This window comes from Furipterus horrens, unplaced genomic scaffold, assembly GCF_987537825.1.
Source record: "Furipterus horrens unplaced genomic scaffold, mFurHor1.1.pri manual_scaffold_9, whole genome shotgun sequence".
NCBI lineage: Eukaryota > Metazoa > Chordata > Mammalia > Chiroptera > Furipteridae > Furipterus > Furipterus horrens.
In genome coordinates, this window is record NW_028327179.1 from 102430044 (window position 1) to 102454379 (window position 24336).

The 24336-nt window shown below is 49.6% G+C and overlaps 1 protein-coding gene across 2 annotated transcripts in view; it reads right to left on the minus strand.

Moving 5' to 3' along the window:
- LMBR1 (limb development membrane protein 1) overlaps positions 1 to 24336 on the minus strand; it is a 76832-nt gene that overhangs the window by 34363 nt on the left and 18133 nt on the right. For both annotated transcript variants that reach the window (XM_090287733.1, XM_090287732.1), the window contains exon 5: positions 11826 to 11929. In XM_090287733.1, coding sequence (XP_090143859.1) covers positions 11826 to 11929 — 104 coding nt within the window. The remainder of the gene's footprint in view (positions 1 to 11825; positions 11930 to 24336) is intronic.

Genomic DNA, 24336 nt, shown 5'->3' on the forward strand with positions numbered 1-24336 from the left:
AAAAAAGATCCAGAAAGAAATGAAGGATACACTAATTGAAATAAAGAACAATTTATGAGGAAACAGTAGAGTGGATGAAGCTTAGAATCAAATCAATTATTTGGAAGATAAGGAAGAAAAAAACAACTAATCAGAACAAGGTGAAAAAGGAATCCAAAAAAACGAGGTCAGTATAAGCAGCAACTGGGACAACTTCAAGAGGTCCAACATTCACATCATTGCGGTGCCAGAGGCAGAAGAGAAAGAGCAAGAAATTGGAAATCTACTTGAAAAAATAATGAAGGAAAACTTCCCTAAATTGGCGAAGGAAATAGACCTACAAGTCCAGGAGGCACAGAGAGTCCCGAACAAGCTAGACCCAAAGAGGACCACACTGAGACACATCATCATTAAAATGCCAAAGGTGAAAGATAAAGAGAGAATCTTAAGGAAGACAAAAGAAGTTAAGCTGATTTCTCTAAAGAAACTGCAGGCAGGAAGGAACTGGCAGGAAATATTCAAAGTGATGAAAAGCAAGGACCTACAGCCAGGATGACTCTACCCAGCAAAGCTCTCACTTAGAATGAAGGGCAGATGAAGTGCTTCCCAGACAAGGTGAAGCTAAAGGAGCTCATCATCATCAAGCCATTATTATATGAAACGTTAAAAGGGGTTTATTTACAGAAAAAGCAGATAAAAACTATGAACAATAAAATGGCAATAAATACTTATCTATTAACAATTGATTCTGAAAAACGAACCAAGCAAACAAGAACAGAGACAGGATCATGGCTGCAGAGAGCGTTGTGACAGCTGCCAGAGGGGAGGGCGTGGGGCGGAGGGGTGGAGTGGAGAGGGGACCAGGAAGTACAAACAGGTGGTTACAGAACAGCCATGGGGATGTGAAGGCCAGTACAGGACACGGAGCAGCCAGAGACCTTAGACGCATGACCCATGGACACGAACAGTGGTGGGACCCCCTGAGGGAGTGGGGGATGCGGGGTGGAGGGAGGCAAAGCAGGGAAATCGGGACAACTGTAACAGCATAATCAATAAAATACTATTTAAAAGATAAAAAAGTCCATGGAAAAAATAACTCTGAGAGGGACCCTTGCTCAGTCCACGGCATCACGTGGGGATGACGGAGCCAGCAGGTGCGGGCCTTCCCTGCCGGGGCGTCACGGAGAAGAGGAGAGGGTGACTCGCCTGTGAGGAGGCCTGGGGCTGCTCTCTCTGCCAGGGAACCTCCGCCATCCCCCGAGAGGCAGCTTCAGGGAGAAATAAGGAAGACGGGAGCTCACGGCAGAGAGGCCAGTGCGCAATGGCTGCGGGAACGCACCTGCACCTCGGGTCTGCCCGCGGCCGCCTGCACGGCCCGCCTCCCCACGTGGCAGAGGAAGGCACCAAAGACAGACCGGCCTGGAACAGGGAGGGGGACATGCTTCCGACTCGCTTCAGACAAACCTGCCATCTTAGTGAGGAAGGCGAACAGGACGCCCGAAAGCTCTCCCGCTAGCACGTGAGTTTCCCACAACCGCGGGGCCGCCCCAGGGCCGGAGGCTCGGTCCTGCGAGACACTGGAACCCAGGAGAAGGCCGCAGCCACGGCCAGTGTCCGCCCTGTGCAGCCCCAGCAGGCGCTCCCATGAGGCACTGCTCCAGCCAAGTGGACGCGACACTAAGGTGCAGGACAGGGTGTAAAGTGATGCCACACGAGAATTTAGGTGACGGTGTCGCACTGCTTATGTGGCCGAGGGGCACTTAACACAAAACGCACGGGGAACCGCGCACACGCAGCGCACAGCCGTCCGGGCTGCCCCCCGCCCCCGGCCCCCGGCCCCCTCCCGAGCATGGCCACAGCCACCCCGGTGGGCAGGTGTGCATGCACACGTGTTTCACGGTCCTCCGCCGCGGCTCTGTGCGCTAGCATGTGGCTGCACACGCAGCCTCTGTTTGGGTGATGTGAACCCAACACCAAGAAATAAATCACCATTTTTTTATTTCTATTTTTAAATCATGAAAGGAACTGTTCAGAAAACGCCCGTGGGCCCGCCACCGTACTTGGAGGAACACTGTGGCCCAGGTGGCCCCCCAACCACAGCCTTCACACCAGCCTGCCCGAAGGTGACCACCAACTTGAACTGCTGTGCTCACCATGCATATACTTTTTATTGTGGGAAACACACGACGTGAATGTCGCCCCCAGCCAATGCTCAGTGGCACTGCCGTGCGGCTGCCGCAGCCACCGTCCCCAGAGCTCTCCACCTTCCCCGCTGGAGCTCTGTCCCCACTGAGCACCACCCCTACGCCCCGGCCCCCAGTGTCTACTCTCTGCCTCTGTGGACTCCGAATCCTCTAGGGGCCACGCGGAACGGAACCTCCCAGCGTCTGTCTGGTTCGGGCTGACATTTCACTCACTGCCATGGCCTCGGGGCTCACCCATGCTATAGCACGTGTTAGAACAGCCTTCCTTTTTCAGAACGAACAGGAGCCCATGGTGTGTGCACACCACTCTGTTTACCTACTGATGTACAACACCCGGGTGGGTACTTGCGCTGTTTCCACCTTCCGGCCACTGTTAATCACGCTGCCACGAAATGGGTGTATGCGTATCCGTGAAGTCCTGGCTCTCAGTTCCTTTGGGCACACAGCCAGAGTGGAACTGCTGGATCATACAGGAATTCTATTTTTAATTTCTGAGCAACCACCAGGCTGTTTCTGCTTTACATCCTCACCAACAGCGTACAAGAGTTCTGGTTTCTCCACATCCTCACCAACATCTGCTATTTTCTGCTTGTTTGTTTGCAGCCATTCTGACAGGTGTGAAGGGGTATTTCCGAGTGGTTCTGATTTGCGCTTCCTAACGACTAGAGGTGCCGAGGTCTTTTCGTGGGCCTACAAGCCATCTGTACACCTGCCCCGGAGCTACGCCTGTTCACGTCCTCTGCCCCGTGCTCAGTATTTGAGAAAAGACCTAGCGCTGTGCAGGCTCTTCCAAATGGCTTTGGCCGCCATGACTTCCCGCTCGTCCCTAAGAACTCCAGTCTGCTTGTCACATTTCATGAGGTAACCTCTTGGGACTTTTACTAGAATTGCACTGATTCTAAACAATAACTTGAGAACTGATATTCTCACCATATAAAGATATTCATAAACATAGAAATATCTATCGATTTATTTAGGTCAGTGGATTGAGCACCAGCCTGTGAACCAAAAGGTCACCAGTCAATTCCCAGTCAGGACACATGTCTGGGTCGCAGGCCAGGTCCCCAGTTGGGGTCCCCGGTTCGGGGTGCACGAGAGACAACCACACAGTGATGTTTCTCTTCCTCTCTTTCTCCCTCCCTTCCCCTTCTCTAAAAACAAATAAATAAAACATTTTTTAAAAATCTTTCAATAAGATTCTGTGTTTCCATAGATTATTTCCATAGATGTTTTACATACCATTTGTTGGATTTATTTGAACATACCTTGGCTGTCTTGCTCTTATAAAAGGCATTCTTTATTAGATTTTCTGTTTGCTGCTGTTATTATTGACTTTCTATATTAATCCTATACCCACCTTCCTTGCTAAGTTTTCTTATTTGAATTAACAATTTATCTTTAGGTTCTACAGGATTTTTCAATAGACAATATCACCTATTACAATGACTTTTTTGTTTGTTTCTTTCAATTTTTCCTTTTCCTCTCTAACTGTTCTGGTAAAGAACCCAACTACAGTAGTATTTATTATTAGACATAAAAACATTTAAGTTGGCTTCCAAATTTTAAAGTAAATACTTGTAAAGTTTTACCATTAAGAACAATGTCATTTGTAGGCTCAGGGTAGACATCCTTATCAGGTTAAGAATATTCCCATTAGTTCTTAGCTCCTTTTTAATCACAAATGGTTACCGACTTTATTGAATGTGTTCCGTGCCTGTTTGGAGGTGCTCACTTTATTTTATTCTCATTTACTCTAAAATGAATTCCAGTCAAAGGCTTTTCTAATGTTAAACCGACGGGCACATGTGAAACATGTTTTGGTGGTGAACTTGTGTACACGTGGCTGGATGTAGCATAACAGCTTCAGGGGCACAAGCACCCCTGAAGAAGAGCCTGCAGTGCTCCTTGCTTGTACTCTCTGTCTGCATTCAGTATCAAGATGATACCAGTCCCATAAACAGAACTGTGAGTGTTCCACCCCGAGTCTCTGGACAACCGGGATAAAATCGGAGTTACCTGTTCTTTGAGGTCTGGTAGGACTGTCCTGGAAACTGTCTGCGCCCGATTTTCTTTTCATCAGAATGACTCAGTAGAACGTTCACTTCTGGCACCACTGGGGGTGCGATTCCTAATCCCTCCTGCCAAGAACCGTTCAGAAGCTGGAGCGAACGCTTTCAAGCCCCCCTGAACTCTCCTCCTCGTCTACCAGCTCTGAGTTCACTGCATCTGCGGCCCTCGCAGCGCTGGCTTTCCCCACACGTCCAGTCACCTTCGGAGACCCCCTTGTCTTGATGTTGAGACCTCTGTCCTGCGGGTCCTTCTGTCACCTGCTCTCGTGACAGTGGGTGTATGTCTGGGCGGGGTGCCTCGGTGGCTCCCACCCGCAGAGCACTTGTGAGCGCTGACCAGACCCTCAGAGGCCAGGACCCCCTTCCCGCCTCCCTCCCCAAGCAGATGGTCTGCCGTCTGCCGGGCGGTCGCCCCAGGCACCTGGTTCCTTCCGTCCCTCACGTGCTCCAGTCACCTCCACATCGTTCCAGCTTTTGTTAAAACCACAGCGAAGGAGAAACGGAAGAATCCAGATATACTTACAACTGGAAACGCTAAACTCCGTGCGCTGAGAGCTGTAAGACTGCAGAGTGTGCAGGGCCGCCCCCCTCCAGGGCGGAAGCCGACCCCACCTCGGCCGACAAGCCCACTGTACCGCTCTGGGCTTCCTACAGGCGACCCTCGCCCCAAGGGCACATACACCCACCAAGTCCACAGACCGGGCCGCTCGGGCTGTACCCTCACACGCAGGACCCCAGAGCCAGGCTCTCCTCAGCTCACTCCCAAGTCTCGGATAATTTTCCTGCACGTAGGCTGAATTAGAGCAAGGACATAAAATACACATACACACTCATTATAATTATACAATAATGCAGCACAAATGTTGACAGGTAATTTAGAGTGATATAAAACACAATGTGGGGTTAACTGGCTTCCTCTAAAATTGTTTCAATTAAAGTAAAAATATTAATTACAAAACGACAGAAGTCAAGATACACAGGAACGTCAGCCCAGACCGGCAGACGAGAACCACGCGTGACGGGTGCCGGGGCACAGGCGGTCAGGAAAGACTCATCCTGGGATCTCAAGAAGGAATCTCTGTCCCCTGGACTGGAAAAGCTCCTCTTAAAACAACGGTAAGGCCCTGAGAGGCCAAACAGCTCCAAGCTGCAGCGCAGAGGCCAGAAGAGAAGATGGGACCCGTCCCTGGGGACGGAGTCAGAGCTGACTCAAGCAGGCACCACAGAGCCTCCGCGTCCGGAGAAGAAGCCCCCAAACCAACAAACAACTGAGCCGCTATGACAGTCCAGATAAAGGGCCAGCCCGCCCAACGGGGAGAGACGGAGCAGTCGGGGACATTGGTACGAACGGGCCAAATAAACGAGCTGCAAAGTGACAGACCAAGTTTAAGCCACGTATCAGCAAAGATGTCACAGAGATCAGAAGGCTAACATGGTGACATGATGAGTAAATGAATTTATAGACAAATAAATATGAGTTTAAAAGCCAAATAAATATAAGATTTTAACAATCTAAACTCCAGCCTCTTGGGTGAGCCCTGGTCCTACAGCTCTGTGGTCTGCATCATAATCATGTAAAAAGCTCTCTAGTTAGACTTAAGTCTGACATTTAATTTTACTTTCAAATAAAGTTCCTTCTAACCAAGGGTGGATAGTTTTCAATCCCTCCCAAAAAAAAGTTCTAGAAAAGAGACTCTAATCAACAATGACTATCTCATAAAATTTTTTCATGAATATTGGAAGTATTAGGGCCAGTTTAATGAAAACTACAATTACTTTAAAATCTAAACCTGGTGATTTTTTATTTCCTCCCTACCAAAACTTTTCCTCATTTAACAAAGAGCACAGGATTATGAGACATTTGTTAGCAATTTAATCATCATATAAAATAAAGTTTGAAGTTTAGTTACCTATTAAACATAATACCTATTTTTACAGCCCATACTGGTGCAAGATACAAAGTAAATCAATAAAGCCGCGACGTCCACGCTACCAGAGTTTCTTCTATTGCTTTACTATCATAAAAGCCAGTCCCACACCAGTCTTCCTGGTGTTTCGGCACCGACTTCCACCCAGCCCCACGTCGGAGCACCTCACAGTCACGGCTGCTCCTCCCGCGTCGTGGGCGCTCTGCCGGCAGACAGGGCAGTGATCGTGGCCCCTGGGACGGCGCCCAAGCCCCAGGTCAGGAAGGAGAAGAGTCGGGGTTTCAGTCCAAGCCCGCAGAGCCGACACGCGCTGGGCTGCCACCACTCCACGATGGCGCACGTCAGGCGACATGCCAGCCTGACGCAGGGAGCGCCCGCCCTGACAACGCAAGAGGACAGAAGTGCTATGTAACAATCCAACTCAAAGTGCAGGGGATGGGGTGACGTGAAAACACAGCTGCCGTTTAGAAAAACACAGAGCTGTTAGGGAAGCTATCCTTCATTCCCTCCGGCAGCGACAAAATCAGTGTCAGTCCGTGAAGTGGATGATTTTTGTTTAAAACCTTTATAAACTGAAATAATTTTTCAATGAAGTAACTATCCTCTTTTCCTCTACGTCCTTCTCTGAGGTGCACGCGGCCAGCTTCCACGTCGGCAGAGCTCGGTTTACTGTCGCCACCGGGCATTCCACGCGAGGAACAACCAGCCCCGGGGGCAACACCACCGCCAGGATCGAGTCTTCCGAAAATATTCATTCTTGCCCATGTTGCTTCTCTGGGGATAAAAACCAGTCTGCCCAGTCGGGGGAGGGTTAGGGAATTCTATTAATAAATTACTGAATGATTTTTTCTTGGAGGTGTTGGGAAAATCAAATTAACACATAACGACGGTCAGTGAGATGTGAGTCCATTTCTGTAATAAACTCCAAGATCAAAACGCGACCCTGGGCGAAGTTCCTCGGAGGCCGCCCAGCAGGGCTTTTCCTCTGCGTACGGGACTTCCTCTCACCCCCAGAAACCAAGCCAAATATGCGCTTGTGCCACTAACACTAAGCAGCACTTCCTTAATCACTCATTTCCAACAATTTATGGATGATCAGTGGCAAAAACGAGCAAAAATAATGAAAGAACGCAATGAAAGCTCCCCGCGACCGCGCTGGGCTTCCTACTCGCGTCTGCGTCTCTTTAAGGGGGAGGCCTGATACAAATTAGCCACTGCGGGAGAAGCCGTCTGGCCATAAAATACAGTACAAGGTCACTTTTATGTAAGTTTGCCAAAAGGGACATAAACCAGGACAATTTCAAACTGTGACACAGGATAGAGACATATTAAAGCGATCTCTGCTCCCCGTGCGCGGTGCTGTCATGGCGCTCGGCTTTATAGGCCTTCCAGCACCGGCCCAGCTCTTCACTCCACCTGGTCGGCCCAATTAATTAAGAAAGGAAGTCACCTCGAATTCTGTACTTTTTGCTTTTATTATCAAGCACTCCGTTTGAAGTTTCGGGAGTTAACCTCTTAATCCCAAGGAGCGCGTGCTCTGCCCTGGACGTTTGCGGACGTCTGGAGGGCTGGGTAATTGGTCAGGATGTCGCTGTCACTTAGGTTCCATTTGATGCTACGGCTTCAGACCACAGACGGCACTCAGGGGAGGGCCAGGGCAAAGTTCCTCCCAGAAACACCTCTGGTTTTGAACTCATCTATCATAGATGAGGTTTTTTTCCAGAGTCATTCTGTTGTTGAATTTTTTCCTCATAACATTTTAATTCAAAATAAGATGTTAAAGTACAACGGAAAACAATCCCATTCCTAACTCCTACTCAAGCCCCTGCTGAGGGGCAACCATCAGGGCTCCTTCTGCGATCGGAAACCACCTCGGGACGCCCCCCAACGACGCAGGGGCCTGTCTGCAGTGCAGCGGGCAGAGCGCCACGCGGCTCTGGCTCACGTCTCAGTGACCGAGATGGAGCTGCGGAGGAAGCGTCTCTAACCACGAAACAAACAAAAACCGGCAGATGCGCCCTTTCATCAGAGTTGAAACATGAAGATGTAGGTGTGGGGTCAGGTTCAAACACACGTGAACATACGTAATGCTCGCTACAATACACGTGACAGGTAAATAATCTGAAGCTGATCAACATTTCACTTCTAGCAATTAGTTAGAGTTCCAAGACAAAAGTGACCTTCTCACTAAAGAAAAAGAAAATGCTTTATCAAAACCACCTCCGTTCTCCCACCCTTGAGAATTACAAGGAGCAGGAACAGCAAGGAGACGGCCCACCAAAACAGAAACACGCGCACAGTAGGGAGAAAGAAGAAAGGCTATTTAAGGCCCTTAAAAGGACACAGTCAGCCCCCCAGGCCTAAAATGTCCTGTTTGAATTAACATAGTGGTTTAATTAAAAACTAAGTAGAGAATTCTGCTTAATTTGATTTTCAATTCAAGCTCTGCATCCGCCCGTGGCTAGTGGCCAATTTCCGCCTCTCAGCACAATAGGCAAGGGGCAGCTTTAAAATCGATTGCCCAGGGGAATCCATGGGAGGATGGGGGGCCATATGCCACTTACGGACTCCCACCAGACGCAGACACAGTAAACCAGCACCAGGAGGGTGGCTGGGGAATATAAAGGGACTTGAACTCAGCCGTGTTACAAGTTTGCCATTACTCAAATCACTGTGCTGATCCACCAATTAGAGGTGTTTCCTAAGCTCCCGTCGTACCACTGGGGACCCGTGTGTCAGACGTCACCAGGGAGCAAAGGGCGTCAAAGGAACACCCAGGGCTGCGTGGACGCGCCAGCCAGCTCTGCGGGACGTGAGTGCCTCGGTGATGCTGCAGGGCCCGCGACCGTGACGCAGCCTAGGGCGCTGTGTGAGGGGCTGCAGGTGTAACGCCACTCAGAGGCCGCCCCAGCCACACCTACGACCTCACCGCAGACAGGCCGGCCTGGGAGGCTCAGAGGCACATGTACCGCGCACACCCACATGCAACTGGACAACGCTAACAGCCCTCACGACGTCCATGCAGCTGATTTAAACCCGAGGAAAACAGGAGCGCTTTAAAAGAGCACGTCAGGACCCCGAGTTTCACAGCTTCCCAAACTGCCTTAATAAGGTCTAGAGCTCACTGGTCCTCAGGCAGGTCGGACTCTACTTCCGTCTATGCGACTCCAAAATGGGACCCATCCTCTGAGTCCTGAGATGGCCTGAGAGAGTCAGTAACTAAGAGCTCACTGCACTCAGGGGCTCCCGGGGGGCCCCGTACAACACGGGCACCTCCTACAATGGAGTACTCCCTCGCCAGAGGCACCCAGTTGGAGGAAAACGGCAATGACAGCTGACGGCTACTGAGCTAAGTCCTGGGCTGCGAATCACCTCCTCTCGCTGGAGTCGCTAAGTGAGGCAGCCAGGGAAAGACCCCTGCCGCGCCGCCTTGCAGAGAGGACCCGGCGGTGGGGCGGAGCAGCCCGGCAGCCTGGCCCCACCTGCACAGCCCCCTCTCCCTCCCAGGGCCTCGCCCCTAGCACTCACTCTCTCCACAGCCTCCAGGCCACAACCTCACCGCCCTCCGCCCCGAACAGCAGCGAGGACCAAGCCCTTTAACTTGGTTTTCACGGGCACCCACGGCAGAGGGCTGGCAGCCGGCCTCAGCGCTGCCTCTGCCCTCTCTCTAAACTCTGGGCGGTTTGTGGATGAGTCAGGCGGCGGCGGGGACAGTGCCCTGGAGCGATTCGTTCCCCACGTCCATCCCCCTGGCAGGCCCCTACGGAGCTGGGGGCCCAGAGGGATTCTGATGACACTACAGAGTGAAAGATGTGCTTAAAAAGAAAATTCTTTTAGTTGCGTAGAGACTACAAGTAAAAAATTCAGAAAGACTTCTATACAATTGTAAGTGTGCAACATATTGGGTTGGTCAAAAAGTTCATTTAATTTTTTCCATAAAATAAGACATACTATTTGTGTTCAGCAATAACTTGATTGATTTGGATACTTCGAGTATGTCGGCTGTCTCCTGCGTGGCAGAACATGGATTGTTCTCAATTAACATCTAGATCTGATCGCTGTCAACTTCAATGGGTCTACCCGACCGCGGAGCATCATCCAGCGAGAAATCTCCAGCACGAAACTTCGCAGACCACTTCTGACACGTTCGATCGTCACAGCACCTCCTCTACACACAGCACAAATCTTTTCTAGCATTTCAGTTGCGTTTTTACCTTTCTTGAAATAATACAGCATAATACACCGAAAATATAGCGTTTTTTTCTTCCATCTTCAATATTAAAATGGCTGCATAAAAATTCGCCGATTTTGTTAAGTTTTTTTTTAATGCAGCAGATCCGACTGCTGTCACACACAATCTAACAACATTGTTTCAAATGAAGTTAAAGACAACTGAGCGGTATGAGAGCCGCTTATGGAAAAGAAACAAACAAACTTTTTGGCCAACCCAATACATCGTAATAAAAATACAACTCCAATATGTAAAAGCCAGTTTTCTCGATGCTGGGTGTGACCGCCAGACACAGCCGTCCCTTCGGATCGCGGACATTTATTTCCTGAACACGGAACCTACTCCTGGTTGTGCGCTGCAGGTTGCTGGCGAGGACAGAAGTGGACCCCGGGGTCTCCTCCCGGCTCCCTGCAGTGCACGGGCAGGTCTACAACTGCAGCACTTCAGACTTGAAATCAGAGTTGTCAAAATGTGAGGCGAAACTATCCCACTCCTAAGAACCCACAGAAGGCTACGTGGAAGAAAAGTGCACAACAGTGTAGAACTTCCCGTGCCAGATTTCTGTAACTGGCATTACAGGACTGTCCATAATAAGATACATAGGCACACTTCCGCTCCATATATCACAATATGAACAGAACTAAAAGTTAAGAAGTATATTGTGCCTATAAATAAACTGTAACACTAGGATTCATTTGATCAAGTTTAAAAGTCACCCAAGAAGTATGAGCTACTTAAATCTTTGCATTACATACCACAAATTTATAGCAAAGAGCTCCACAAACTATAAACAGAAACACTCTTCCTTTCACTCAGAAATGCCCCATGGAGGACAAATGAGTCATGACCACTTAGGAAGCCTGGTTAATTGAGCTGCTCTCACAAAGTCTCTGTTTGGTCCACTTTTACCTCCCGCCTCCCTCCCGCAGGAGCTGGCAGCCCTTGGGGACCCGGCTGCCTGACGGTGCAACGTCCGAGGGTGTGACACGCTACAGCCCTGAAACACTGCAGGGGAGATAACGTACATCCAGACATATTCTAGAAGTTCGCACCAGGATGCAGGACAGCCTGAGGAAGGGCAACAGCTGCTGCCTCAGGGGTGCAGTCTACACAGCACGCACACGCGCTCAGGGGTGCCCCTCTGCCCAGCCACAGCGCACCACATCTGCACAGCCTGCAGACATGCTCAAAGGTCAAAGGCGACTCTTACCCTGTGGACAGGCAGTCATTCAACAAGCAGTATTACTAATATGACTGTTAATGCTATTAATTAATCATGTTAACAAGATATAGTTCTTAATTAAACTTTTACATTCCAGTCAAATGGTTGTTTAAGCCAATTTTTTATAGTTCAGCATGAATGATGTTTACTCCTCCATTTAACTAATTTAATTCCAATGCACGGTTCACTCACCTTTTTCAGTCCAGCGAAACCTTCTGATTCCAGGAAGAAGAAGGCAAAGGGCATCAAGACGAACAAACAAAGGTTGGAGAAGAGGGAAGCCAGGTTCCACAAACCTGCAGAGGGTAACACAGAAGAAGGTCAGGTACCAGCAGGCCTTGTCCAAGAAACACCCATCCCAGAGCTACACGCTTCAACAGTGAAAATAAGCGTAAACTTGAAGAGAGCGGCCTCACACATGAAATCAGAAAGTAATTATTACATGTTGTGCAACTCCGTGACATGTCCCCATTGGTAAAGGCCAATATAGAAGTTCACTTCTCCTCCTGCCCTAAAATAAATGCACTGAAGATGTAACATGTGCACACACCCGAAGACACAGTCTCCTTAGACGGGTTGGCACCTGAGTATTTAAATTAGACCCACTGGCCTTACTGAGCACTCAGTAAAGACCAGATACGCGACTTAACATTTTATGTGCATAATCTCATTGAACTTAAGCCACATTAAAACCCGAAAAGTAACAGTTAGCATTTACGGAGCCCTCATGTGCCAAGCGCTCTGCCAAGCAATTCACAGATACGATGCAAACTCAGTTACTCGCCACGGCGCCGCCGCACACAGCAGCGGCGAAGGCGCGTCCCACCGCGGGCGAGCCTGCAGGGCCCCTGGCAGCAGCGCCAAGTCCTGGGGTTTTTAATGGCCACGTCGGAGATGTTTTCGGGAGCAACTCCGCGTGGGAAAGAAGCTGGAGGGCGGGCGGCAGGCTCCCGCCCCCTTTCCTCCGTCTGGCATATCTGCATGCTTTTAGAAAACCACAGGAAAAATCACCTAAGAACAGGTTTAGAGAAAGAGACTTCATGTGTCCTCGAGGCCATACTTGGCCAGTATCTCCTACTTCTTAAAGGTAAAACACTAAAATTCAAAACTGATTTTCAAAATGATGGCTATACTCTTTATAAAATTTATAACATCCAGAATCAAAGGTGAAGAATACACTCCAATGACAATCCAGTGCCTCTGAGATGGGCAGCTGCCATTCTCCCCACGCCTGAGATACAGCAGCGAGCAGGCAGAACAGACACCTGGGTCTCCGGCTGGTGTTCCCAGCGCCGGGACACTGCGCTGAGCTTTCGGGGGACCCACAGTGGCCGTTTCAGACCAGCACATCTCCTACCTGCCCTGAACCCTTCCAGAACAGCACAGAACGCACAAACAACAGGAGCAAGTGTGGCACTTGTGATGGCGTCACTGTTCACGCATGTGCACCCCAGTCCCTTCGCCTTGGCTGCCAGGTCACACCGAGGTGGTGCACACCGCTCGCGTCCCATCTTCTTCCGGACAGACCTCGTGTGCCTGGACTCTGCTCTGTCTTTGTGCTGATGCCGCATGGGCTCGGTGACAACAGCGCTCAGACAGTCCTGGAGCCAAGTGCTCAGGCCTCTGGTCGGGTTTTCCTTCCACGCTGTCTTGTCAATCCCGTCTGAATCGTAGGTCAGCTGGTCAATTCCTCCCACAAAGGTCTGCTGGGTGTGTGACCAGGGCTGTGCTGAATCCACAGATCAGCGTGGGGAGAAGTGACATCTGACAACGCTGTCCTCCCAGCCATGGACCGCGTCCACCTCTCCGATAAGCGTGGGACTCCTAACTTTTCTCAGCAGCGGTTCGTGGTTTCCCATTTGCAGGCCCACACACCCGAGTATTTCATCGCTCTGACGCCACTGTCCTTAACTGGCATTGGCTCATCAGTCCACTTCATTTCTCATTGCCAGCATACAGAAGCTTTGTAGATACTGACCTTGTATCCTGAAACCTTGCGAAACTCACTTACTGGTTCTAATAGCTTTTGTATAATAAACTCCATCCGAATGTCTACATAGACACCATATCACCTATTAATAGTCTTCCTTTTTTCTTTCTAAACTGAGTGTTCTTTTTTTAATTACATATGTTTGTTTGTTTCTTTATTTATTTTTAGAGAGAGGGGAAAGGAGAAAGAGAGGGAGAGAAACATCACTGTGTGGTTGCCTCTCACTCGCGCCCCCAACTGGGGACCTGACGTGCAACCGAGTCATGTGCTCTGACTGGGAATCGAACCAGCGACACGTGGCTCGCAGGCCGACGCTCAATGCACTGAGCCACAGCAGCCAGGGCCTAACCTGAGTGTTCTTTATTGGTTAAAACTCACCAGAGCAATGTTGCACACGAGTACGGAGAGGGGACAGCCGTACCCTGCTCCTGATCCCAGGGGAAAAGCATTCAGTCTCTCAGTTACGTGTGAGGTCACCTGTAGGGCTTTCATGGGCCCTTTCTCAGGATGAGGAATTTCCCTTTCATGCCTAACTGGCTGATTTTTATACAGAATGAACACTGAATTTTGTCAGATGCTTATTCTGCATAAGTTGTGATGACCATGTCGTTTCTAGTATGTGAATATGATAGATTACATTGGTTTGTTTCAAAAGGCATAGTTGTGCTGGGCTGGCTACAATTTTGTTTACAATGAATGCATCTGTGTTCAGGAGGGATAGGTCTGCAGTTTCCACATGATGTCTGTCTGGTTTTGGTATCAGGGTAACACTGGCCTCAACAAGTTAGGAAATGCTCCCCCATTTTCAATTTTCTGAAAAGGTCTGTGTAGAATTGGTGTTATTTCTTCCTTAAATATCTGGTGGGACTGACAGTGAAGCCCTTCTGGCCCCCAGTTTTACTTATGAGAATGTCTGTAGCATTCCCATGGTGTCTGAGAGGGATTCGGGGGTTCTCACCAGTCAAGGAATTTTTCCATTTCTCTAAATTGCTGAATTTACTGGGAGAACGAAGCTCGTAATGTGCACTAATTCTCCCTTTAATGGCCGAGACCATGTGCTGACGGCATCTGTCTCGTTTCTGATTTGGGTAATTGGCGTCTTCTCCTTTATTATTTTTGCTTATCAATTATATTGATCTTCTCACTGATTTCCTATATTTTCTCAGTTTTCTGTTTCACTGATTTCTCCTCTCACCTTTTTTTATTTCCCATCTTCTTACTCTGGGATTTATTTGCTCTCCATTTCCTAGTTTCTTAAGGTGCAAACTAATTTGACACCTTTTTTTCTTTTCTAAAACATGCATTATAGTGCTATAAACACTTTGAAATGACTTTTTTCCATTTTTACTCCATTCAACGTACTTTCAAACTTCCCCTTAACTTCTCTGACCTACGCATTATTGTGAAGTATGTTAGTTATCAAATCTTTGAGGGATTTTCCAGATCGGTTTATCACCGATTTCCCATTTAATTTCATCCTTGTCAGAGAACGTATCTTGTATGACATGAACCCTTCTAAAGGCACAGAGACTTTTATGGCATTGGATATGGGTCTCTTAATAAATGTTCCCAGCATACTTGAAAAAAAACGTGATCTAAGAAATTCAAATTAGGGCAAGTTGTTTAAGAGTGTTATTAAACTCTTCCATAATCTTGGTTTTTCCTTTCTACTGGTTCTATCAATTAATGAAAAGGGGATATAGCTATATCTGAATATAATTGTGATTCTGACTATTACTCCTTCCTATAAGTTTTTGCTTCATGTCTTTAATAGGTGTTTATTACCATGTTCTTTTGATACATGAATGCCGTCATCATGAAATAATCGTCTTCATTCCGTACCCCTTTCTGACGATGACACCCCCACTGTACGTTCAGCTAGAATTCGCACGGAACCTCTCTCTCCTCCCACTGCTGTTAGCCTCGCGCCCTCGGGGCCGGGCAGGCTCCTAGGAGGCAGCACAGGCTTGCCCTCCGGTGCGACTGCGCTGGCAGCCCCTGCCCTCGCTGGGTGGCAGGCCACTGGGGTCCGCTGAGACAGAGGCCGAGTCTGCCAACTGGCTCTGCCTGCCCCTTCCTGCTTTCTCTGTGCTCCTCCGGACGAACTCTTTGCACGACTGGTCCGTTTTATTTCCTTCGTTCCCTCACTGGCCGTCCCTGCTTGCTGAGCTGTTTCCGGGGTGTGGGGGTTACCGTGCACAGTTCTCCCTCAGCACACCGTGCCTCCCACCCAGCACACCCTTCCCGCGCAGCTTCAGACCCTGCAGCAGGGTGTTTCCACTCCTTCCCTCCCACTTCGTACTTCGTGGTTACACATTTTAGCTGTGCACGTTATAAAATTCAAAATGCACCTTTATTTTTTATTTAAACAACCAATCACCTTTTAATAAGACATATAATAAAGGAAAACATCATGTTTACCCAAAAACTGCTCTTCTGGGGCAGGAAATCCAGACTCTTATCTCCTTCGATCTGCCGCCGCCACAGCTGCCGGGACTTCGCTTTTGTAGCACGGTCTGCAGGGACGAATTTCTACCTTCTGTGTATCTGACACTGTCTTTACTTTGCCTTTGTCTTAGGAAAATATCCTTGCTGGATTGAGGCTGGCAGGTCTTGTCATCTAGTGGCACTTGTTCCCACAAGCAAAATGCTGGTGCTTATCCTTGCTGCTCTGTGCTTACGTCTTTTTCTCTGAATGCTTTGAAGCTTTTCTCTTTATCACTGGTCTTGACCAATCTGATGACATCTCTTGGTAGAGTTTCTTGTACACAGAGCTTTCTTACACATGGCACAAGGCCACTGGTTGAGCTTCTCGGATCAGTGGGTTTAGAGGTTTCACATAATCTTGACATCTTTTTTTTTTTTAAATAATCTATTTATTTGTTTGTTTATTTTTAGAGAGAGGGGAAAGGAGAAAGAGAGGGAGAGAGACATCACTGTGTGGTTGCCTCTCACTCGTGCCCCCAACTGGGGACCTGACGTGCAACCTAGTCATGTGCCCTGACTGGGAATCGAACCAGCGACACTTGGCTCGCAGGCCGGCGCTCAGTCCACTGGGCCACAGCAGCCGGGGCTTGACATCTTTGAGCCACTAATTTCCCAAGTATCTTTCTTCTCCCTCCTTCCTTGAGGAGCATAATATCACTGATGCCCTGGTCGGTTCTATCACCGTTTTCTCTGGGCGTCCCCCTTTCACACCGCTTTCTGTTGCTACGCTTCTGGTTTGACTCTGTGTGCGTGCACATGTACACCCAAGCCTTCTTCACACACCCAGCTTCAAAAAAGCGTTCACTGTCCTCTAATGTCCTCGAACACAACAAGGCAGCCACACTGCCCGTGACCTGAAGACCTCTGCAGCGCCGCGGGCAGGCGGCGGGGCAGCGGCGGTTCCCGTGTGCCAGCGGGGGCCTGCGTCAGCGGCTGCATGGCCTGGAAGGGGACTTCAGCTCTCACGTTCTGTTTCCTCCTGTCCAGCAGGCTCTGCCCTGATCGCAGGGCTCTCAGGAAGGACAGAAGAGAAACAGCATACCCCCCGTGTTAAACGAACGCCAGGGCCTCTCCCTGCCCTGTCTCAACATACCGCAAATGGCCGGAAAACCGGAAAGTTCTAATGCACACCAGCAACCAGACCACATAAAGACAAGAAAGTGCAACCGTCTCCTTACGGAATCATTCTCATGGCCCTGACCGTGCGGCTCAGGGGTTGGGCACGGCCCTGCAAAGGGAAAGGTCGCTGGTTCAGTTCCTGGTCAGGGCACAGGCCTGGGGTGCGGGCCAGATGCCCGGCTGGGGCGCACGCGAAGGCAACTCATCGATGATTCCCTCACACGTCTGTTTCTCTCCCTCTCTTTGTCCTTCCTTTCCCCTCTCTCTAAAAGTAAATAAATATTTTTTTTTTTAAGAATTATTCTCTAGCCACGGGGATGTCAAGTGCAGTCCAGGAAATGGAGCAGCCAGAGCACTTACACACAGGAGCCATGACATGAACAATGGTGGGGGGCCGCCTGAGGGAGTGGGGGTGCTGGGTGGAGGGGGGTAAGGGGGGAGAGTCAGGACAACTGTAATAGCATAATCAAGAAAATACAGTTTAAAAAAACTATTCTCACTAATTACACCAAAAAAGCTTACACAACAAAAACCTGTATACGGAACATTAAAAATATGAAAAACAATGACAAAAAATTGGCACAGGAAATAAAGAAATACACCGAACTATTGGTGATATAATGTAACAAGTATCAGTTATGCTTTCTTCCTACTCTTCTACATGTTCTAAGTTTTCTTTAAGGGGCACATGAAGACCCTTACAAATCATGAAACATTATTGAAACCCCCTGTGAAACGATGTCACAGGACAGAGGTCGGCGAGCCCTGGCCCCTCAGCCCCGTCTCACCCCATCCCCCTGCACCCCCCCCACCGCCCCAGCCCCAGCCCCAGTGAGGCGCGTGGCGCCAGGTGAGGGGCCCCCAAGCCCGCGCCCAGCTGGCTGCGGCCGTGAGGACCAGCCCTTGAATCGAGAGTCGCCCACACTCTCTCATCAGGGGCGGGGTGGGCTGTACTTAGTTTTCACAATTTGAAATCATCAGCTATCATTCACAGCACAGGAGATGTTTTACTGTCTGTGATCCATAAATACACACAAATACAGAGTTTTATCTTCCCGGTTATATATGCCCCTTCCATGCTGCGAAAACTTCAACTTCAAATTCTTCTCTGGAAGCCAAAAGTGAAGATATTCACCTTTGCCCCAGGCAAAAACTCCCACGTCCATAAAGGCACCTCCTCCGGCGCCCAGCACACTGAGAGCCAGGCGGACGAGCAGCAGAGCGCAGAGACGCGCACCAACGCAGGCTCACCAGCAGCGCCGCCTGCGCCCCACGAGACCACCATCCGTGGTCGCCGAGGTTCTGAACACCAACGGACTCCTTCAGTGTCAGGAAACTGGGCGCCTTCTTTTACATGTGGGACTTTAAACATATACAATATGTAAAATTTAAACTGTTATTTTTCCCCGACTTCCCCGTTCCCGCGCATCACTGCTGGTGGTCCCGGCCTCCCCCGTCGCAGAAGGGACATGATGGGACCTGGACCCTCCACTGTCCACGCCTGGTCCACGACCGACGCACATACAGCAATGGAGCGGAGAGACCCCCGCAGGGAGCAGCCTTGCAGCCGTGAGCGCGTCACCGCGTGTCACAGAGCACCAGTCACATCGCCCGCAGGCGTGCGCTGTCACTGGCGCTGCTGACAGTTAAAGCCGAGTCACCTGGGGAACAGTGCTGGGCTGAGCCTGCAGCAGCCCCCACGGCTCCAGGCTCTGGATCGTTCCTCTCGGCGGCAGCATTGTCTCCGTGGGTGCCGGGACCTCGCACTGTCTTTTACAGCAACGAGCTGCGCACCGGCGGCGGCCAATGGGTGCGCGCGGGGCTGGGAACTCCCTCTGAGCACAGCGCAGCCCGCCCTGAAGCTGCCCGACTTTATTTTTGCAAGAAACATTCGCTTAACAAAAAGGACTTGAATGCTGGTGGTTTTCTCCTATAGGATCCATGTAACCAGCTTTTTTCAATGTCTAAATAATTAAATGCAAAAAATTAAGTTTATAAACCACAATAAATAAATGTGGAAGTTTTAGACTTAGCTTCTGCTAATTTAATTATCAAGTTTGCAACATACAAGAAGTTAAAGCTACTGTGAGCACTTCTAATGTACAGAAAAATAATAGATCTAACGCACACCCCTAATAATTATGTTCTCAGCGACTGTCTAAAACTTAGTAAGTTTCCAGCATCTTGCAAACATACACCAGACACACGCACAAAAATATACCAAAGGATACTCTATGATTTCGACAAAACATTTCTAAGTTAAAAATTAGGGCTAATACACATAAAGTACTACCACTGCCTCTCTTTTATTACATGTTAATTAGTAAGATAAAAAATACTAGTCAAATGTCACCACTTCGGAAAGTTAAAATCACATGCTCCAATCCAGCAGTAGAATCTTAAGTTTCAGAATCCTTGTAGTCTGTCTAAATCGGTATCAACGACCACCTTTCTGAAAGATAGCCAATCCCTACTCCTGAAAGAAGTATCTGAAGTTACAAAAGATTATTTAATAATCCCCGAGTGCTTAGCCTAAAACCACGCCCGCCCCACCAGACAGGGTGCCAGGCCGCCCCTGGGTGCATGGACTTCTGGCTCCACCTGCTGGAGTCACAGAATCCGTCAAAGCACGACCGACCGCACCGGGGGCAGGGAGCGGCCCGGCTCGCCGGCTCAGAACCTGAGTAAGAAAACGGACCCCAAGTCATCCGAAGGCAATCATCTCCAAAGTGACAAAACTAAGTGAAAACCAGTATTTCAGTGGAACGGAGGTTCTAATCTAATTGTCAAAAGTGACCAATATAATCTTTAAAAATTCTACCAAGTAAGCATAAACCTGACTTGACAAGTTTGTTTACTTGTGAATAGTCAGCGTTGTGAGAGCTTCAGGATTAGAATAGCTTCCGCTTATTTACTTAGAAGACAAAAAAGAAAACTAATTTTTGCAATGATTTGTGAAATTTTTTACCTGACTATAACTGTTTTCTTAGAACAAAAAAGCAACACCTGTCCACTGTAGAAACATCACACGATGCAAATACTAAAATAAGGTTTTCTATCATATTATCCTACCGCCCAGAGAACAACACTTTTTTCTGTGTCAACAATTACTCCTCTACATCATCACCTATCACGGCCAAAAAAGCATCCCTCTGCTGCAATCTACCAAAACTTAATTAAGCCAATTTCCTCCTCTGAACAACTTTTTTATTTTAATCACTACGAACCGGCGGGGTTCAGTCCTTTTCATCCGTGGCACACGCACGCTAACTGCTAAGGTTCCGCAGCGCGCCAAGAAGTATACTTGGCCAATCTGACAAAAAGGAAAAGGGATAATCTGGACCCACCCACACCAGACAGCTGCTGTTAAGTTGGCTGTGGTCCTTTTTTAACTTCACCGTCTCAGGGGAAAGAGGTCAGGGCCCGACTGAACAGCTACCGTGGCCCGTTTTACAAATTCTTGCAGCACACCAGCTGCCAGTAGCTGTTCCACGGAACCGCAGTGACCTGCATTGTGACAAACGACTGAGTTATGGAGACCAAGTAACTAAAATCGTTAGTAACATGTAACTAACAACAGTACATTCAAATTTATTAAGGGCTGATTTTTCATACTCATACATAAATATAAACAGTATCTAAAAGTATGGTTTTTAAAAATCCTCTGAGGGACTTTAACATGGATAAAACAAAGGTGGATTTTATGTCGTGCCTTCATGATGTCCAAAACCACGCACTGTCTATTCCTGTTGACGAATTGGAACACAGGCCTCACAAAGGCTGGGCAGGTCACGGCGCTTCTCTTCCAACAGACTGACCCGGAGACTGAGGAGAGCGCAGCACAAACCTGTCTCCCCCGGCCCGAGTCTGCACAGCTTAACAAAAACTCAGCCCCCACACCCTAGGGAGAAACACGTCGTAACTGAAGAAGTATGTCCTGACTGCGAGGCTACGATTTTAATTCCGTCCTTCTCCTACCTTCCAATATGCATCGGGGCTTGGGTTTTATTCTAACTGTAAATTCACAGGTGCACCCTGCCACCAGACAGAGGTTCAGAACTAAGGTTAGCACGTTTTTATGTTGCTAAGTCTGGCCCAGAGTAGGGAAGGGGCCTCCCACGGTAATACGGCCAACAGGTAACACCTTGACCCCGCGTGTCCAAACTCCAAACACTGTATTTACCAAACTAAGGACACTCATACACACTAAAGCATTATTGACATATATGTTAGCCTCTAATCTACATATGATTTATACGTTAAAGGCACAATCAAATACATATCCAGTGACAATGACGATTTTATAGGATCAGCCATTAAATTTCTTTTCAAATTGAGTTCATTTTGATCAAAGTATCCTCATGACACAATTAATAATGTCTATTCATTCAATCAATGCATCTTTACTGAACGTTTTCAGTGGGAAAGTACTGAAACGGATGTTCCCAGGGAGACTGAAATTTTTAGACATATTCTGAGCCCCCAGAAGAATTCTGTATACATTTATGAAAGGTTTAACAACAACAAAAGGACAAATAACTCGAGAAGAGTCCCACAGCGGTCAGTCACAGCAAGGGCCAGAGGACGGACAGCACACCCGCACGGGGGGACGGAGACAGGCCGTCCGGGGCCGCGACGCGCTGGCTCTGAGCTGACACGGACACAGGAGACCCAGCATCGCCATGGCCCCGGTCAGAGTGGGGACTTGGGGCCCCCTTGTGCCTGTGGAGCCCACCGCAGGCCTCAGGCGCCTCACAGCGGGTCCCTGCACCCGCCCCGTGGCCGCCCCCCTGGTTCAGCGCGTCAGTGCAGCAGACACCCAGCACCCACGCTCCTGGAATCCCTGTTCCTGCCGCGTGCCCACCATCCTGGGCGGCTGTCTTGGCAGAACGGGGGCCTGGCCCTCTGGGGGGCGCAGCGGCGAGGTTCTCCGGAAGGCCAGGCGCACTCTGCATCTGCACCCCCTGTGCGGGCTGTTGCCCCCCCAGCCGGGAATCCCAGGGTGGGCGTGGGAGGGGACCACCCCTGTACTCCCTGTTCCTGCCGCCTGACGCTCTGCTGGCATGGAAGTTTCAGCACCAAAGGGAAGGATGCTCGCCCCAGGGGACGACAATGACTCGGCCACCCTGCCGCTCTGCGCTCCTCCCGTCTCTGAACTAGCGGTCAAGGAGGCGCGCGCTGCGCTGGCCAGGCTGGCCGACTACGGCCGCCACGGGAAATGGGGCCTCGGTGCCGGGTGGCCCCCCAGGGTGTCGCTTAGCATCCAGGCCCTGTGATCAGGGTTTGTGGGAAACGACAGTGCAATCCAGGCAAGGCAGTGATGGCCCAGAGCCTTGGGGATGGAAGTCTCGTCGCCACCCCAGGCATAAACCAGACCAGCAGTGCTTGCTGAACACGAAGGGGACACAGACCCCGCAGTGGAAGCAGGCAGTGACCAACACCGGCGATATCCGGGTGACCCGCTGCAGAGGTGAGGACTGAACCGCCACAGGTATGCCCTCCTTGCTCTGTCATGAACGTTCGTGTGCATGCAGATACACACACACGTATCAGGTAAACATCTTTGTCTGCTGCCTTCTCTTATTCCTTCATCACATCTGTAAGAAGAACCCACTGACTTTACATCATAGTATGCAAGTATTGTTAATTTTACAACACAGCATTTCAGTTATGGGCCATCAAGCGGAAGAGTAAACATCACTCAAGAACCTCACCTCCTATTCTGGACAGCTGTGCGGGGTGGAATCAGAACCTGTTCCTGTCCTCACGTGCAGGTTGAGCTCGTGGGTCAGGAGATGATGAGTATGCGTGCCAAGCTGACAAGGGGCAGACTTGTGAGTTAATTTTGTGTGTCGACTTGATGGGGCTGCGTGGTACCCAGGTATCTGGTCAAACATTATTTCTAAGTCTGTGAGGGTGTTTCTAGAAAACTAACATTTGAGTCGGTAGAATGGGTAAAGCAAACCGCCCTCTCCAAGTGGGTGGGCCTCACTCAATCGGCTGAAGACCTGATCAGAACAAACAGGCCGACGAAGAGGCAATCCTTCCTGCCTTCGCACTCAGACCAGCACGGACTCTACCACCTCCCTGGTTCGCAGGCCCTCAAGCAAGGACTGGAACTGCTCCTGGGTCCGTTTACCACAACTTGGCCCTGTCAACGGCTACAGTTTCTTAAAGGCCCAGAAGCCAGACTCAGCCTCAAGACAGTCTCGTGTTCTAACAGGCACTCCTTCAGAAGGAAGAGACGCGTATGAAACTCCATGGCCTTCGCTACGTGCAGCAGGGGACATAGTCAGAGGTAGAAACAAAGCAGAGTCACAGGAGCCTCAAGAACGAAGCCCAGGGCTGGCGTCCGGGACTCCGGAGACCTGCCCGAGAACACATGTAGAAGCAATGACATCAGTTAGAAGGTCCTCCCTCTAAACTTTCAGCTCATGTGTGTCTTATATAGTGTATTCATTCAGCAGATGTTTACTGGGCAACCGCCACGAGGAAACACTGTCCTAGGCCCTGCTTTATAAACACAATAAAATGCCTGAGCTCACGTACCTTACATTGTAACACAAGCAAACATCACCTGCAGGTGTAAGGTCTCTGGCACCAAGTACACGGCGCGTCACATGTGGGAAGCCCTTACTTTCAGGCCATGAACGACTAAAACAAGGAGCCCCGACTAAGACTATCTGCAGTTCATTCAGCGCGGCATGCAACTTCTGCTCAGCAGCCCTGAAGACGGCGGCCACACTGGCCGGCGCGGCCCGAGGCCCCACCCTGCTATGGGGACACAGAGGAGCCGGGCTGGCAGGAAGTGTGCCAGTCCTGCACACGGTTCAGACGACACAGACAAAAGCCCCTGCAAGCACCCTCTCCCCCGAGCGCGCGTCCGCAGTGAACAGCACCGTCATCCAAAGACGCCGCCGCAGGACTGGAGCCGTGGCGCCCGGGCCGCATCCCGCCTCCGCAGTAATGGGGGCTTTTCAGGCTGACTTTCCGTGTCCATCTCAGAAAATACCGTAGTTTTCTTATTTGAGTTTTTTGGTTGCTAACCAATAAAAAGTAATTTCTTTTTACTCACCTAATAATTAGTCCTAACTTTACTGAATTCGT